The 15,326-nt window shown below is 40.8% G+C and overlaps 1 protein-coding gene across 2 annotated transcripts in view; it reads right to left on the minus strand.

Moving 5' to 3' along the window:
• The window catches only part of LOC146860183 (dual oxidase 2-like), a 130,913-nt gene that overhangs the window by 55,996 nt on the left and 59,591 nt on the right, over positions 1 to 15,326 (minus strand). For both annotated transcript variants that reach the window (XM_085644018.1, XM_085644016.1), the window contains exons 13-16: positions 12,257 to 12,423; positions 9,914 to 10,032; positions 8,079 to 8,216; positions 1,521 to 1,637 (exon numbers count right to left, since the gene is read on the minus strand). In XM_085644018.1, the coding sequence (XP_085500144.1) occupies positions 1,521 to 1,637; positions 8,079 to 8,216; positions 9,914 to 10,032; positions 12,257 to 12,423 (541 nt within the window). The remainder of the gene's footprint in view (positions 1 to 1,520; positions 1,638 to 8,078; positions 8,217 to 9,913; positions 10,033 to 12,256; positions 12,424 to 15,326) is intronic.

A 15,326-nucleotide genomic window follows, 5' to 3' on the forward strand; every position in this document is an offset into this window, starting at 1 on the left:
CTGCTTTAGAACAGGCTCTAGGCCACCGTTTTGGGCTGACTCATGTCTTAATTAGTTTCAGAGCTGTACCAGCGCCCTTTCACCACTTCAGGTAGTAGCAAATGTTTTGGCTGGAAATGTAGCACCATCTGCTGACATAGTTACAGCAAACAACAGAACAGAACAAAATAAAATACACACCGCAACGTCATACATGCCAACATTTTCAACCTGCATGGAGGGAGAGTGCGTAAAAAATTATTGGCAGTATTTTCCCTTGAACGGAATGACTTGAATGGCAGCAGACACACATTTAGGCGGGAGACGGCTAAAATAAAGCTGTTCTGCGTTTTAAAAAAAATAGGGTGTGTCTGACCTGAATCGGATCTATTGGTTTGTGTGGAACATAAAGAACTGAATTAAAACATAACAGGGCACAGCAAAACAGAACACAACACAGAAACCAAACCACGGCACATCACATTGTAATAATGTAGCCCAAAAATAGATAAGCACAAAAACAACACAGCACATACCCACCAACAATACAGCACATCACCACCACAGCAAAATACCACAACAAATGTAGACAAACGTTCTTGCCACTTCCAGAACCCTATTTTCATAACTCCCTGGTAGAATAAAAGTGTTTCGGGTACCCACTGCCTTAACGTACCACCAAGTAGTACATGAGCTAGTGCCAGCCAAAAATGTTTTAAGATCCAGCCTAGAAACTTTGTCACAAAGAAGTAAGATTGGAAGATACAAGTGACGTCACAGCTAACAAGTTATTCCAACTCCATATAAAAAGAGACGTGATGATGTTCAAGGATGTGTGCCTTACCTTGTCTCATTCACATAATTGGATGCAGCCTGAAGCTACATGTGCGGCCACAGCAAGGATAAGAAATACATTCTAAGAGTACAGACCTCAGTATACAAGCATTGGCAAAGTCAACTGGTGTGCACTGGCTGTTGACCTTTTGGCTTTGCTCGTGCTTTTTTGTAAATGGCTTTTGTATGTAAGTAAACATTGCAGGAAACCAAGCATTACCTAAAAGTAAATATATATGTATGTATAGATTCATAAATATAAAATGTACATCACACATTGCACCATTAGTCCCCGCAACTTAAGGGCACTGGGTATTGTGTGGGTGTGCTCATTGGGTAAGAACTCACAGTCAAGCAAGCCAATGGCTGATGGGGGCTGGCCTTGTGCCCCATGCTGTATGCTGCGATGGGAAGAAGCAACATGTGAATGACACTGCAGCACACCAATAGATGAAGAGGGCCGACTGCCAGCACCTATAACTATGTGATGCATGTATATTTTAATTTATATATTAAAAACAAAAGGTCTTGGCTAATGCCAGGCCCAAAATGATGAAAACAAATGCATTTTTGTGTTCTTTCCTGGTAGCAAATAATGATCAAGACATTTTGCTGCATTGCCTCGAGGATCCCCAAAGTATATAGCGAGCGGTCTTTGATGTTTGATCCATACTTTCGGAATGTCAGACCCCTGTGCATCTCATTACCTTCCACACCATCACTTGAGCCCTGCCTCTTCACGCTCGGGTCCTTCTGCTTCTTCTGCATCTTCTTGAAATCTCTCTTTCGAGACTGAGCGACAATCCAAGCGACAAGTAAACTCACTGGAGAACAAAGAGTGGCAGGTCAGTCGTGGGTATGATGCGACATGCATGGAAACACATATGTGGACCAGAAATGCTGCATCAAAAACCTTCAGAGTTTGCACTGCAAGAACATGCAAGGACAGGTGAGGCTCACTCATTTAAACACACGTATACAGGTGAGTAGCTTGCAGTATGTGGGGCTGAAACCCTAGCCTCAGTATAGGTATCTATGCACGATACAAAGCACAGCCTTATGATACAGGCACAGTTCTCGCTCTGGCGTGCCAGCTAGTATTACCTCAACACAACACAGTAACTAAATACAGCAGCCAATCACACATAGCTAGAAACCACATAAACAGCCCATACCAAGTGCTCATCAGGCTATGAAACACGCCTTCCACAGGGGCATCACTTTATTTCCTTCTACTTCAGGCAATTCCTACCAGGACATAGAGTGTTGCATTTAAAAATGCAATGTCCTAACCAGGCCACCACTGGTCCATCATTGAATAGGGACTTTACTAGTCTCTATGGTGCTAAATATGGAAACTGAGTTGATGGTTAGGCAAATGGATGAATCGAGCCTGGTTATAGTTTAGTAACTAAAGTGGGGCTGATCACAACCTGCATGAGAACGTTGGGTCGGTAACTGCACGCCCCGAATTGTCCTTTCCGCCCCGAATTGTCCTTTCAGTGCGGTATCACTCTACCAGTGCCGTCATCTTACGAGTGACTCAGTTATGGGGTATTATGGCATGCAGTATGCCATTTCGCCACCAGGCGGCTCTGCATCTTCTCTAAATTGCCGGCCATGTACCCGACAGGAATGTCACCTGCTATTGCCAGTTGGGACGGCGCCTGTGTATTACCAGAGCTGGCAATACCGGGAGCAGTCAAACCCAGGAACGTGTCATCTCTTCTCAGAGGGAAATGGGCGTGCACGACCGGAACAGGAATACAGTTTGACTTGTAATCAGGCATGCTTTGCCGAGTAAGAGAATGGTTTTAGGTTGAACAATTGGTTAGTTATGAGATGAAAAGATTTTGAATATTAGCACTGAGGCCAGTCTGCTTACAATGAGCTAGAGCGGCGGGGTCCTCTCTTCCACGGTGCATGTAGGTGGGCACTTAGCCTTCCTGGTTCATCTGTACTGCAGACCCCATCTATTCTCTATTCTGGACCCATGGCACACCTTTGTCCCAAAGACGCAGACTAAAGGATTGAATACCAGATCCACTATCTGCGGCGGGAGGGTGGGTTCTAGTGAGGCACAGTGTTGCCATAATCACTGTCCGTTGCCACGACCATCTACCCACCGGCATCATGGGTGACTTTGCACTATGGGCTCCATTCATGATGGGCCAGAGGTACCCGCAGGTGCCTAGGTATCCTGCACCCAGTACCTGTAGGTGCCTAGGTATCCTGCACCCAGTACCTACAGGTCCCTAGGTATCCTCCACCCAGTACCTGTAGGTGCCTAGGTATCCTGCGCCCAGTACCTGCAGGTGCCTAGGTATCCTGCGCCCAGTACCTGCAGGTGCCTAGGTATCCTGCGCCCAGTACCTGTAGGTGCCTAGGTATACTGCGCCCAGTACCTGCAGGTGCCTAGGTATCCTGCGCCCAGTACCTGCAGGTGCCTAGGTATCCTGCGCCCAGTACCTGCAGGTGCCTAGGTATCCTGCACCCAGTACCTACAGGTCCCTAGGTATCCTCCACCCAGTACCTGTAGGTGCCTAGGTATCCTGCGCCCAGTACCTGCAGGTGCCTAGGTATCCTGCGCCCAGTACCTGCAGGTGCCTAGGTATCCTGCACCCAGTACCTGTAGGTATCCTGCATCCCCAGTGTGAACAGGGATTGGCCTACAGAATTCAGCTGTTACCTGCCCACCTTCGACACGCATCCCGGTAGGGGGCTAGTCTTAAAGGGGCCATTTTATGTGTTGCTTTTCATTTCCATTTCTACCCTTATTACAGTGATTGATGTGGAATAGCAGAACCAGCACTAAAGTAGGGCAAAAGCATTAGTGAACGTAGAGAATGGTACTCCAGTCATGGATATGATGCAGTAACAAAGGGAGACACAGGTCGGAAGTTCCGCCTTCTCATGCCTGTGGTCCAACCAGACGTAAGAGAAGCCTGGTCCTCTGGTTCCTTTTGGTCGTAGACTGGGAGTTAAAAAATACACAGAGGACATTAGGATGTACAAACTTGATGACAATAATTTAATTTGATTTGGTGTTAGTAGGTTCCTGTTGGGAATGTGGAGACTAAGACAAAATATGCATTTTGATTAGGTAGAACGGTGCATGCAAATCATCTAGTGTATTGATTCATACATCTATCACTGTATGTATATACTAGTGATGCGTGATATGGGGGCATTTTACCATCATTATATTCAGTAATGTATCCTTGTTAAATTATATACGCTAGTAATAGTCGATTTCGCACTAGTCACTTTAAGCGGTGATGTGTATTTTTTATTGCTTTACAATGTATTTAAGCAAAGTGTTATTGTGTGAGTGTGAGATGAAAAGATTCAGTATTTAGATCAATGGACTGTCTTTTATTCTGCTTCTATGGCTCTGTGCTGAAATAAAGCTATTTTGATTTTGGCTGCTCAAAAGGCAGTGCATCCCTTTGTAAACTAGTAATGCACGTCTACAGTGAATAGCCAGGCCACTGTCCCCAGGGCAAGAGTGTAAATCAGGGCACAAGTCCTAAAAAACAGAAGTGTGGGGACTAACCTAATTAATCAGTATGCAAGTGGCATCACGGCGTGTGAAATCATGGCGCGCGACAACACGGCGCGTGACATCGCGGCGCATGTGGCATCACGGCGTGTGAAATCACGGTGCGTGACAACACGGCACGTGACATCGCGGCGCATGTGGCATCACGGCGTGTGAAATCACGGCACGTGACAACATGGCGCGTGAGGCACGTGACATCGCGGCGCATGATAACACAGGGCGTGACATCACAGGAAGTGGCAGCACAAGAAGTGACATCAGATCTTAAGCTCTCACATATATGTTTACCAGGTCTATCATGAGTACATTGGAGCACGTTTCGAGTATACTTGCAAACCCTCCTGATTTAAGCAGAAGTTTCACACTTTTGAAAGCTTCACATAAAACAATGTTGCCTCTTGTCAGCGTAAAGCCTTCTCTACCTATTGTGCTTTAAAAGAAAAAATTGGGATAGATAAATTATTACAACGCCTCCTCAGGGGTAGTAAGCACTATATAAATGCTATTAAATACTGGGAAAGACCAACACATCTGACATTCTCACAGAACATGCATATCTCCTAAACAGGGACTGAACAAAGTGAAACGCTGCCTCTCCTAAGTATGTGTGAAGTGCTGACAAGGTGTGGGCCTTTGTTTCCCCTCTGTTTCATTTGCATCAGGAGTGTTGCTCCTGACTGCTCCCAGCCGAGAGACTTAACAAAAGGAGGCCTGATGGCCCCGCAAATTGGCCCTTTGTTATGGGCCCAGGTGGAGTCTTAAATAAGAAACCCAGTCCCGTCCCCGCCTGCACGTTGTTGCGGATCGAAAGCAGATAACAAGGTGCAGGGCTGCTGAAAGTGTCCCGGTGTTTGGAAATTACACCGGGATGAATTCAGCATCTTTTTCAGTGGGGCACAACTTCTTGGGAATGTGGACGGCGTCCACCCTGTGAAAAAAGTGGGTGGATGCCATCCACCCGCATGTACCCCCGACTTGTGCCCTGGTGTAAAGGCATATTCCATATGCACATGGTCTGTGCAGTCCAACATGTGCAAAGAACAAAGTTGCAAAGTTACTTGTTATAAGGAAGTTGCTTTAGAGGCCAGGCGGAACTTTAATTTCTGCCAGGTTGTGGTCTGATTGAAAATGTGAACATGTTCCTTGTCTCTTTTTTCTTCAGTTTCTCTTTTGTTGCAAATGTAAAACTCAAGGAATTCTCACGAGCATGCCAGATTACGTTTTGTGTTTCAGGGAGCTGTATGTTCCATGGATATCTGATTGTACAATTTCCCACCTTCCTTCAACCAAACTTCAAAGCATTTATTCATGTTTCGCCACCAGATGGCCATGGTGATAGCAGTCTTGTTTTTGGCCAGCTCCTGATCTGTAGACAGAACCTGGAGTACTTTTACCAACTGCAACGTACGCCAGTGAAATGTCATTTCCAGTATCTCCAGGTCATGGGGCTCTGGTACACTGTCAGTGTTCATCTCATTTGCACTGTGTCCCTCAAAGATTGGAATTTGTTTGTGCTCTTGACTCTCTGCATCAAGTTGAACATTCCAATCTACCAGTTTCTTGTGCATTATCTTGGCAAAAGGAGAGTTACCTTATGCTGAAACCAAACCATGCAATGGCATATTTTGTGGGAGGTTGTGTTTCCTCAGACCAGAAGGCTGTATACGATTTCTCAGAAAGCACATTCAAGGAATAGCAATTCTAAGAAACGATTTCACCTAAACTGTTTAATCGAAATTTTCATGATGAAAGGCATTTACTATTTACTAGAAACCATTTCATAAGATGTCTACCTTTTCGAATGGTTATTACATCATTTTTAAGAAGAATATGTCATTAGTCTTAAAAACCGTCTCTCTGTTGTTTTTATTGAAACATTTGCACTGAGCAATTTCACTTCTCTCTCTTTGCTTTCCCACGTCCTTTGATTGGGTGATGTTTCACATTGTTTAAGACAACTGTTCTGAAGTAGCCTTGTTTTATATAACCATCCTTTATTAGAGATTTTTGATTGTGGATTTGAATGCCATCAAATGAAATTTCTGATTTGATTGCTTACAGGTAATCACCAACGACTAACATAGAGAATAAGAACATAGTTACAATTCCATCATCTAGTCCCCTATACAATAGGCACCTGCAAGGGACTGTAAAGTCAAGTATACGTAAGCAATCTACCCTTTCTCTGCTCACCCATCTGCAAACAGATGAAGACATTTACAAGTAAGAGAAGAGAGAATATAGATCAAGAAAATGATAATCAAAAACAGTTTTGTCTGATCAGGTTAGGGAAAAGATGAGGGACTCCTTGGAACAAAGATAGACCATATGTTGCAATCTTTACATTGTTGTTTCCTCTTCCTCTTACCTTCCAATTCCTTTATAAGCCTCCTGCTCTCTCCCTCCTTCTCCGTTTTTGTTATTTGGGGTATCCCATAGCACACTCACCACCTCAATTTATTTAAAATTTGGTTTTTTTCTATTCTCTTTCTTTTTTCACTTTCATCCTTTGTATCCTTATTACTAATTTTAACACATTCCCTACTGTTGTCTCCTGCATCCTTTTCCTACCTCTTTTTTCCCTCTTTAATACTAAATCTACCTGCTCTGATCAATATTCACCAAAGGGTCTACCATTTTGTTTCATAGTTTTATATATTTTTTTTAACAGTTCTTAGTTTTTTCAGTTTTTTTACCAAACTTTATTTTTCATAATTCATATTTTTCCACTAAATGAGTTTTTGAGTATTAAGTATTTGAGTTCTTAGAAATGGGTTGCTTTTATTTTGTTCACCTAGAAATTTACTTACTGCAGACCAGAAGAGATCTTCAAATCTGGACTGTTTGAATTAAACCTGGACAGGTAATAACCCTGTATGAGGAACCACCCTTAGCCACATTAAAGCTAGCGTATATTCAAAGCTTTCTTGCAGTCTGCACACTATGGCTGACAATAACTGAAATGTTGCAAGAGTGCTAGCACAAAGCAACACAATTTAGTTCTGCACACGGAGACTGCATGAAACTTTAGTAGATTTGAGCCTACATCCTCTAAGAGAAATATCAGGTCTCTTTTCTGTCATGTCTAGAACATTCCTTTCTCCACAAAGGAGTCACAGTATGTAGGATTTTTCATTGTTTCATGTGTTACTTATTTTGCATTTCTGAAAACCATTAAGCATTGGTCCACTATTAGGGCCTTATTAAGACTTTGGCGCTCCTCCAGCGGTGCCACCACCAAGCTGTCAGCTGGAGGACTGCCAGAGCCGTGGATCGCCCATCTCTCTATTTATGTGATTTAAAACTAGATCTTCTGTGAACCAAATCTCTCTGATATGATAGTCTTTTTTATGTAAAAGGAATCCATACTATTACAAATTAGAAGCACAAGTGAGATCATTAAGCAGTACAGGGTGCCCCCGGTTCGTCAGTTAAACCTTGCCTCTAAATTCACTAGCGCAATGAGCCAGTTACCACCTAATCAAGCGGGCAGGAGCACCATCACTGTAGTTTAAGACAAGAACAAGTAATTTGAGTTCACAAGGTCCATGCACCTAAACAGAAAAAGAGAGAAAGAAGCAGGGCGGGCACTGGCCTGGATAAATGATAATCATAGCTTAGTTTTTTAGCATAGCACTTTTCACAGTTTTAATAGCACAGATGTTTCCATTCTACATGGATTTTATTTGAACGTGTGTCATACCTAATGGGAAACAGCAGATGACAACAATTAGGATCCCAAATCCGGCTCCGCTACCTTCGAAATAGTCGGTGACGGTGAGTTGGGTGCAATTAGGAAGATGCTGTACTTGGATTTGTTCTGGTTGAGCACAGGGATCACCTGGAAATAAATGAGAGGTCTTACATTAAGTCCTGAAAAACAGTCATGTGAAAGAGCCTAATATTTTGGAGCAGATTAGAATTTAGTTTTGAGGTTAGCTTAAAGGGCACAGGTGAGATCTTCACTCTATTCATAATATGAAATTATTTCAGTGTTTCACTATGCAGGTCCAGAAGCCATAATGGTAAATTGTCAACCTTGCCAAATCCAGGATCTTCTAGACATCTGTGTCATTGTGATAATTCCCAGATAGTGTCTCACAAAGTCTGAATGAATTCATGTTGAGGGCCCTTCACAGCTTTCTGCAAATGAACACTTATCCTAATCTGCAGTCCTCATTTCAACACGGTACGAGGCTCCTTTCCATTTTAATTTGATTGCTACTTTCTTATATGCACTTTGCAATACATTTTGAACCATGCATTAATCATGGTCTGTGACTTCTTCTCTGTAGTCCTTCTCTTTTTCTCTATTGTTCCACTACATTTCTTTGAATTTGAAACTTTAAGACCCTTTTTTTGAGTAGCCCAATAATTCTGACAGGGCTGGTACCAAAAGTTACCGGCCTTGTTGGAATTACACGTTTTATAAGTTTTGCCCCGCTAACCGCAATTTCAGGGCAGACAAATAACAGGAATTATTAGGGTTCACTCGTAATTAGGTCCAGAAAGAGACTTTTTGCTCTCATCTACTATGTCACATGCAGTTGGGCCATGCTCAAACCATGAGGCATTGCATTTAATTGGTATATTTGCAACAACCATATATATATATATTTTTTTTTGTTAACGTAGAACAATCTAAAACAGTTGTAGCAATATTAAATTAATTTATTTAAATGTAAAAATCATTTATTTCTAATATATTAGGGGCCTTATTCAGATGTCGCCAGACAGTTTACTCTGTCACGGCCTCCGAAATATAGATCCCATTGTATCAAATGCGATGTATATTTTGTCAGTCTGGATATGCGGAGTAACCTACCTACAGACAACTAAATCAGGCCCTAAATGTAAAAAAGATTATTTATCTGAAGTTTAAAGTAAAAAAAGGAAATACTATCTAAAGTAAAAAGATGTATTTTTTCATTTTTTCCAAAGTTATAAAAAGTTGTGTATATGTTTAATTAAAAGTATTTTATGTTTTGTAGAAATACTTGTTACATTAATTTTATATTTTAAAATAAGGTTTATAAATAAAATATTAGTTTGTTATGTCGAAACATTAAATTAAATGTATTTTATATTTTTAAATAGTTTAAATAATTCTCTACCTCCATTACCTTCCGTGACAGGGTGTTACAGTACAAGCGGTTGGACATTAGTGGTTCTGTACTTACCCCAGCTCTGAGCAGGAGAACATTTATGATTGTTTTGGGACCTTTTTGGCTGTAATAGCTATAGAAGTTTGTGAATAGCAATGGGCTTACTCTTTTGTAGGTCGATGCATGCCCTTCCCTACACCACTCGCGGATCCCCCTTTACTTCCAATTAACCAGTAAGTATTGCCCTGTATTGTTGTTTCCCCTTGTCCCTCCCACATTTATTACTAAAATGTAAGCGTACATGTGCGGGGATCTCCGGTTTATGAATAGGCACCTGTAACTTGAGACCCACATCAGTATCTCACATATCACCTTGCTAACATCCTCTGAACTTGGGTATCATGCCAATAAGGGCTACCCACTGGTCTCTTACCTGTTTTCCACTGGAAGACGTTTAACTGGATATCAGCAGAGCTAAAAGAAGTCACCTTGACCAGGACATCATGAAGAGTTGTGGCTCGAATCTGTTGCATTTCACCAGGGCTAAACAATCTAAAGAAAAGGGTGGAAAGGATAAAACATCATACAACCTCAAAAATAAACTTGTATCTTGAAGTGAGGTCTCACTGTAAAGGGAAAAGAAGGAAGTGCTGACATAAGAAATAACAGATGTTCTGGTTCGAGGGTACACATTACCAAACTAAACGGGACATGAATTGCTTGAACGTTTTTTGTACATTTTATTATTCAAAACAATCTCTTGTCCTTATTTATTGTATAAAGTGTCTTGAACCACAAAAAACTAATGAGTTGATTCACAAAGGACAGAGTAATATGCAAGTTGCACCCACACATGAGGATAAGCTCTGACTTTTGTAGAATTTACACACATTTATGTTAGGATTAGTATATGCTACCAGTAATGTGTGCACCTATATGTATGGGATTCATATATATGCTCACACCCAATTTCTTTATCTAATCATATGTAATGTTCAAAACACCCTTTTGCCTATTTATACAACACATACATTAAGCAGGAAACCCTTATGTTTTCCCATTTGGAATTATTTTCTTTTAAAATCAATATCCATCCAGTAAAAGAACCACTTTTTAATTGCCTTGCAATACTGGAATAGGTTTGGGAATAAATGCTGCACTTTTGCATTGTATTTGCTCTTCTTATGCCATGTTTGATCAAGTGCAGCTTATGTGCTCTGAGAAGTCTTCCCAATGCTTTTATGAACAGCAGTCAATACCCTAAAAACGAACACTTAGTGATCCCACATTTCACTAGATGTGCTTTGCAACACCATTGCATTCTTTTCTTCTCCTAGGTTTAATACTTTGAGATTTTTCTTCTTCAGTCTTACATACTATCTGCAATTGCATGAGTCATTCAAACTAGGAGCACTTTAAAACACGTGGCGTGTGGATATGCTCGTCTAACCTTGACGTAAAACCTGTGTATTTTACACCTGCATCATGTTTTGATGCACAATTGTATCTTACCCAGAGAAAGCTTTGTGAGTCAGGACCTGACTGTTTAATACTGGAAGTTTCGCACATGGTAGTTGGGGAAATCTTGATCATGCCAGCTGAGCTATCGATAATAAAACCACTACAAACCTCATAATGCAAGGTCATCACATAGTGCATGATTCACAAAACAATTTTTGGACATAGGTCACACTGAGGTGCACAAGTGATTTGTTTGACAAATGTAAATTCACGAAATATGAATTTACACCTACCAAGCAATTTATTGAGACAAAATATTACACCGGTTTGGTACAGTATTATCTGTTAGTTCCTCTTACAGAGGTGTGCAGTGGGCAATCCTGGAAAGGGATGCTTTGCAAAGAAGGTGGGATGTGACCTGATGATGAGTCCTAGTCAGGTCCTATTGGATCAGAGACAAGGTTGATTTGCTCTGGGTTGATCTCTCGCCGTAGTAACAACATGAGCAAAAACATGATACCCTGGACTTTGACCCAGAGTAATTACTGCTGACTGAGATAACTCAAGCATTCCATAACATCTTATTGTTTTGTAAGATAGTGAACAAACTTTTGGAAGGAACATTCCCAGCCCACATTGCTCAAAAGTAAATTTAAATTTAAATTCAGATAACAGCCCAAATTTGCTGAAGATATAAGGAAGTAGTTTTTCTTTGCAGAAATATTTTGGACGTGGAGAAAAAAAAAATCTTGTAAAGTGCAGTTACATTATTGAGAAGAATGTATGCAAGCACAAATGCACACCTGTTACATTCATACATAAAATATTACATTTTTATGAGAGCAAATTGGAATTCCTGAAAATATCCCAGGACTAGTTCTGAGAAATTGCAACTCCTGCAGCTTTCCAGTTTGTAGTCACAGAATCTTGTTTGAATTTACCCCAAACGTATGAGTAAACGTCTAGGAGTAAAATCACACTTTTGTTAAGAATCTGGCCTGTAAACATTTGGCTTCTTTAGTTTACTGGAGAAGAGTCTCACATTTGTTCTTTCAGTGTGGATTTAACATACAGTGGTGCTTGCAAAAGTTAAGTCCTGGGATTTGTTTAAACACTGGTACCTTTGGTGACTTGCATAATAACTCTGTGATGCTCACTGGGGTAGTGATGCACATAAAGCACAGCAAGGATGACTGTTGGTACCACAATGGATACTAGAAGTATTCCACTTGATAGCATAAATACATGGGCCGCCTTTGCAGAGGAAATACATGCCCTGCTCTTAACTGATTCTGAAAGAAGAGAAAACACTTACCCATTCCTTTCATTTTCAAACCAAAACCTATCCCCATCCCGGAGACGCTCCAACTGGTCCTGGATGATCCTGCTGAAGACCTCCCCAGGGTTTCCATTACTCTCCGCCATCGCTCCTGGTAGAAATTCCAGCTTGGATATGTCATTGCCATAGAGTTCTGATAATTTCTGTAAACAACATGGATAGCTAATGAAGTAAAATATGATGTAAGACTAGAAAAATATTGAACAAGTGATTATTTGGGAGCAGCTAAGCTCACGTAGCCTAGCTGCTCCCAAATAATTACTTGTTCAATGTTTGCCCTCAAGGCCAGGCCAAGGCCTGGGTTTAAGGGCACCAGCACTCAGGCACACATTGAGAGTCCACTAATAATCGGGTGGATTTGCAGCCAAGTCCCTTCCGCAGAACCTTAACATTTGTGTACTTCAGTAGACCTACTTATCCAAATGAAAATTATTTATCAGAGTAATAGTGAGCTAACAAGATGAGCACCCATGGCGCTAAGAATATGTTCGCTAAATTAACTGACTACAGTTGGAGGTTGTCGCAATATTTCCAGACAGAGAATATTTAAAACTAGGCTCTAAGTGTATTGGCATAGAAACATGATCTGTTGTGAGGGGTGCATTGTGGCAGAAGAGTGAACAAAGAGGGAGGTGCGTGAGGATGGGTATTGGAAAAGAGGTGTTGGGTGTGAGGACAAAAGTTTCAAAGGTAAAACTAGTCATGTTCACATAAAAATGCAAGGGTGGAGGATGCAGGAACTGGGAAGCGTGTGAAGTGTGTGTAGTTCCTAGGCGGTTGGCAATTCAGCAGTATTAGGGACCATGCTGATTTATTGGAAGCTGCACAAATAGGGATAATTACTGCCACCTAATGTTCCCCAGTGATTTCTCGAAATGCCAATGGTCTGAAAGGATGGGTTAAAAGGAAGGAAGTTTTCACTTTCCTGCATATGCAAAAGGAGGTCTGGTACCTATCAGATGAGGATAATGTTAGGCTTCACAGGGGTAGGTAGAAGAACTGCATTCCAGTCCTTTCTAGACAAAACATAAACATGTAACAATGGTAACCAATATAATTATTTTTTGACTGAAAGGGAAGTTTAAAGAAACTTTTGAAAGATAGTTAGCTATGTCTGCATAGGGTAATGTATTAAAATGGACACTAACTTCAATCTAAGAACCCAAAAAGGAAGATCCGCAGGAGCTATGTTTCCTGATATAGTTAGTAGTATCCATGGACAAGAGTAATATGCTAGTCCATGGACAATGAATCACAGATAAATCTAACCTTTGAAAAACATAATATGCTTGTCCAAGATCTGAATCACAGTCACAGACAATTATAACCACTGATAACCAAATGTGTAGAAACAGGCTGGAAAAAGGAGGCTTGCCAGTGTTATTGGGAATAGTGGATGTTTAGAGGGTTGTGAACCCTAAAGTAAGTTCCTATTCCTCAACAAATGACTTAAACAGTTTTCGGCTTAGCACAATAAGAATTGTATGAAGACTTATTAACTTGAGAATTTTAGCTGCAGGCAAACTAAATCATTTGCAAGTAGAAGTATTACATTCGACATGAATTGGAGTAGCAACAGTGGAGGCAGAGGAAGCTGAATTACTTTATTCACTTTGATAAGACATAACTCCAGTTCCAGAGAAGGCAGTATTCTAGTAATTCAAATAGTAGGGTAGAGGGGAGATTCAATTGGAAAAAGATGAGGGTCATGTAAGGCCACTGTACGAAATCGGGTTACTGGTTGAGGAAAGTGGATGCCTAACTCAGGCAACAACCACAATCCTTGTCAGGATGAAGCACAAAAAGTCACTAAATTAACATGTACTTAACCCCCTGGTATATTAGCACAAAAGCAGTCAAGCTTAATTTAAAGGCAATGTATAAATGCAGCACACAAACAATAATAAAGTGAAAACACAGCACAAGAAAAATATCAAACTTATAATTATCAAAAGGAAGGTTTAGGCCTTGAAAAAGGTTAATTTTGCTAGATCGAAATGGCATTTTAAAAGTGCCCTACAAGCTTCAATGGCAGAGCTAAGACATGTTTTAAAGGGCTACCTTAGTGGGTGGTCAATGAGTGCTGCAGGCCCACTAGTAGCATTTAATTTATAGGTCCTGGGTACATGTAGCATTACATGCTAGGGAGCTATAAATGAATTAAAGGTTCCAATCTCGTGTAAGCCAATCTTACCATGTCCTAGGGAGAGAACATAATCACTGTATAACCTGTTAGCAGTGTCAAAATGCACAGAGTCCTAATGCCAACAAAAACAAATTCAGAAAAACAGGAGGGGTGAAAGCAAATAGTTTTGGGGTGACTTTTCATAGGGGGACACGTCCAAGAGGCATGCTGTGAGAACACTGTGTAGTGGAATGCTTAAAATTCAATTTAAACTTCAAGATAAGATTGTACAGCTAGGGAAGATAGTGGAGACCACGGATTAAGGAGGAGGAGCTCAAACAAATCTTAAAGAGAAATACAAACTGAGGTTCCTTTAAGGTGGGATACTTGCTGCACAAAGGTAAGACTACATACTCTTTAAAAATGGAGGGGTTGTGGATGGATTACAAGGGAATCTGATATAACAGAGGAAATACAAGAATGGAAGTCATGCACTAAAAGGTACTGTCTCCAAAGGCTTATGACTGCCATTAAGAAAAGAACTAGGATTTACCAGGTATTATCAAAGACTGTACAAGCCAGAAGGAGAGATTTTTCAAATATAATTTGATTATTTCTTCAAAGGCATGAAATCAAATGCAGTTAGATTATTAATCAAATCAAAGCAAAAGATTTCAAAACACATTGAAAGGTTTGAAAAACAGTAAAACCTCTAAAAAGTGAGGACTTGTTCACAGATTTCTACAAACCACTTCCAGACATAGTTAGCCCACACCTATTTGCGCAGAATCACTCAGTTTTAAAAGAGGATGCCTTGCTGAATAAAATTCCCTAAGGGCATAGGTGTCAGTTTGAATCACAGAGGAAACCGAAAGGAGTGTCAGAGACACAGATTTAAAGCATCATTCCGATTTGACCGCC

This window comes from Triturus cristatus, chromosome 3_1 (genome assembly GCF_964204655.1).
Source record: "Triturus cristatus chromosome 3_1, aTriCri1.1, whole genome shotgun sequence".
NCBI classification, from domain to species: domain Eukaryota; kingdom Metazoa; phylum Chordata; class Amphibia; order Caudata; family Salamandridae; genus Triturus; species Triturus cristatus.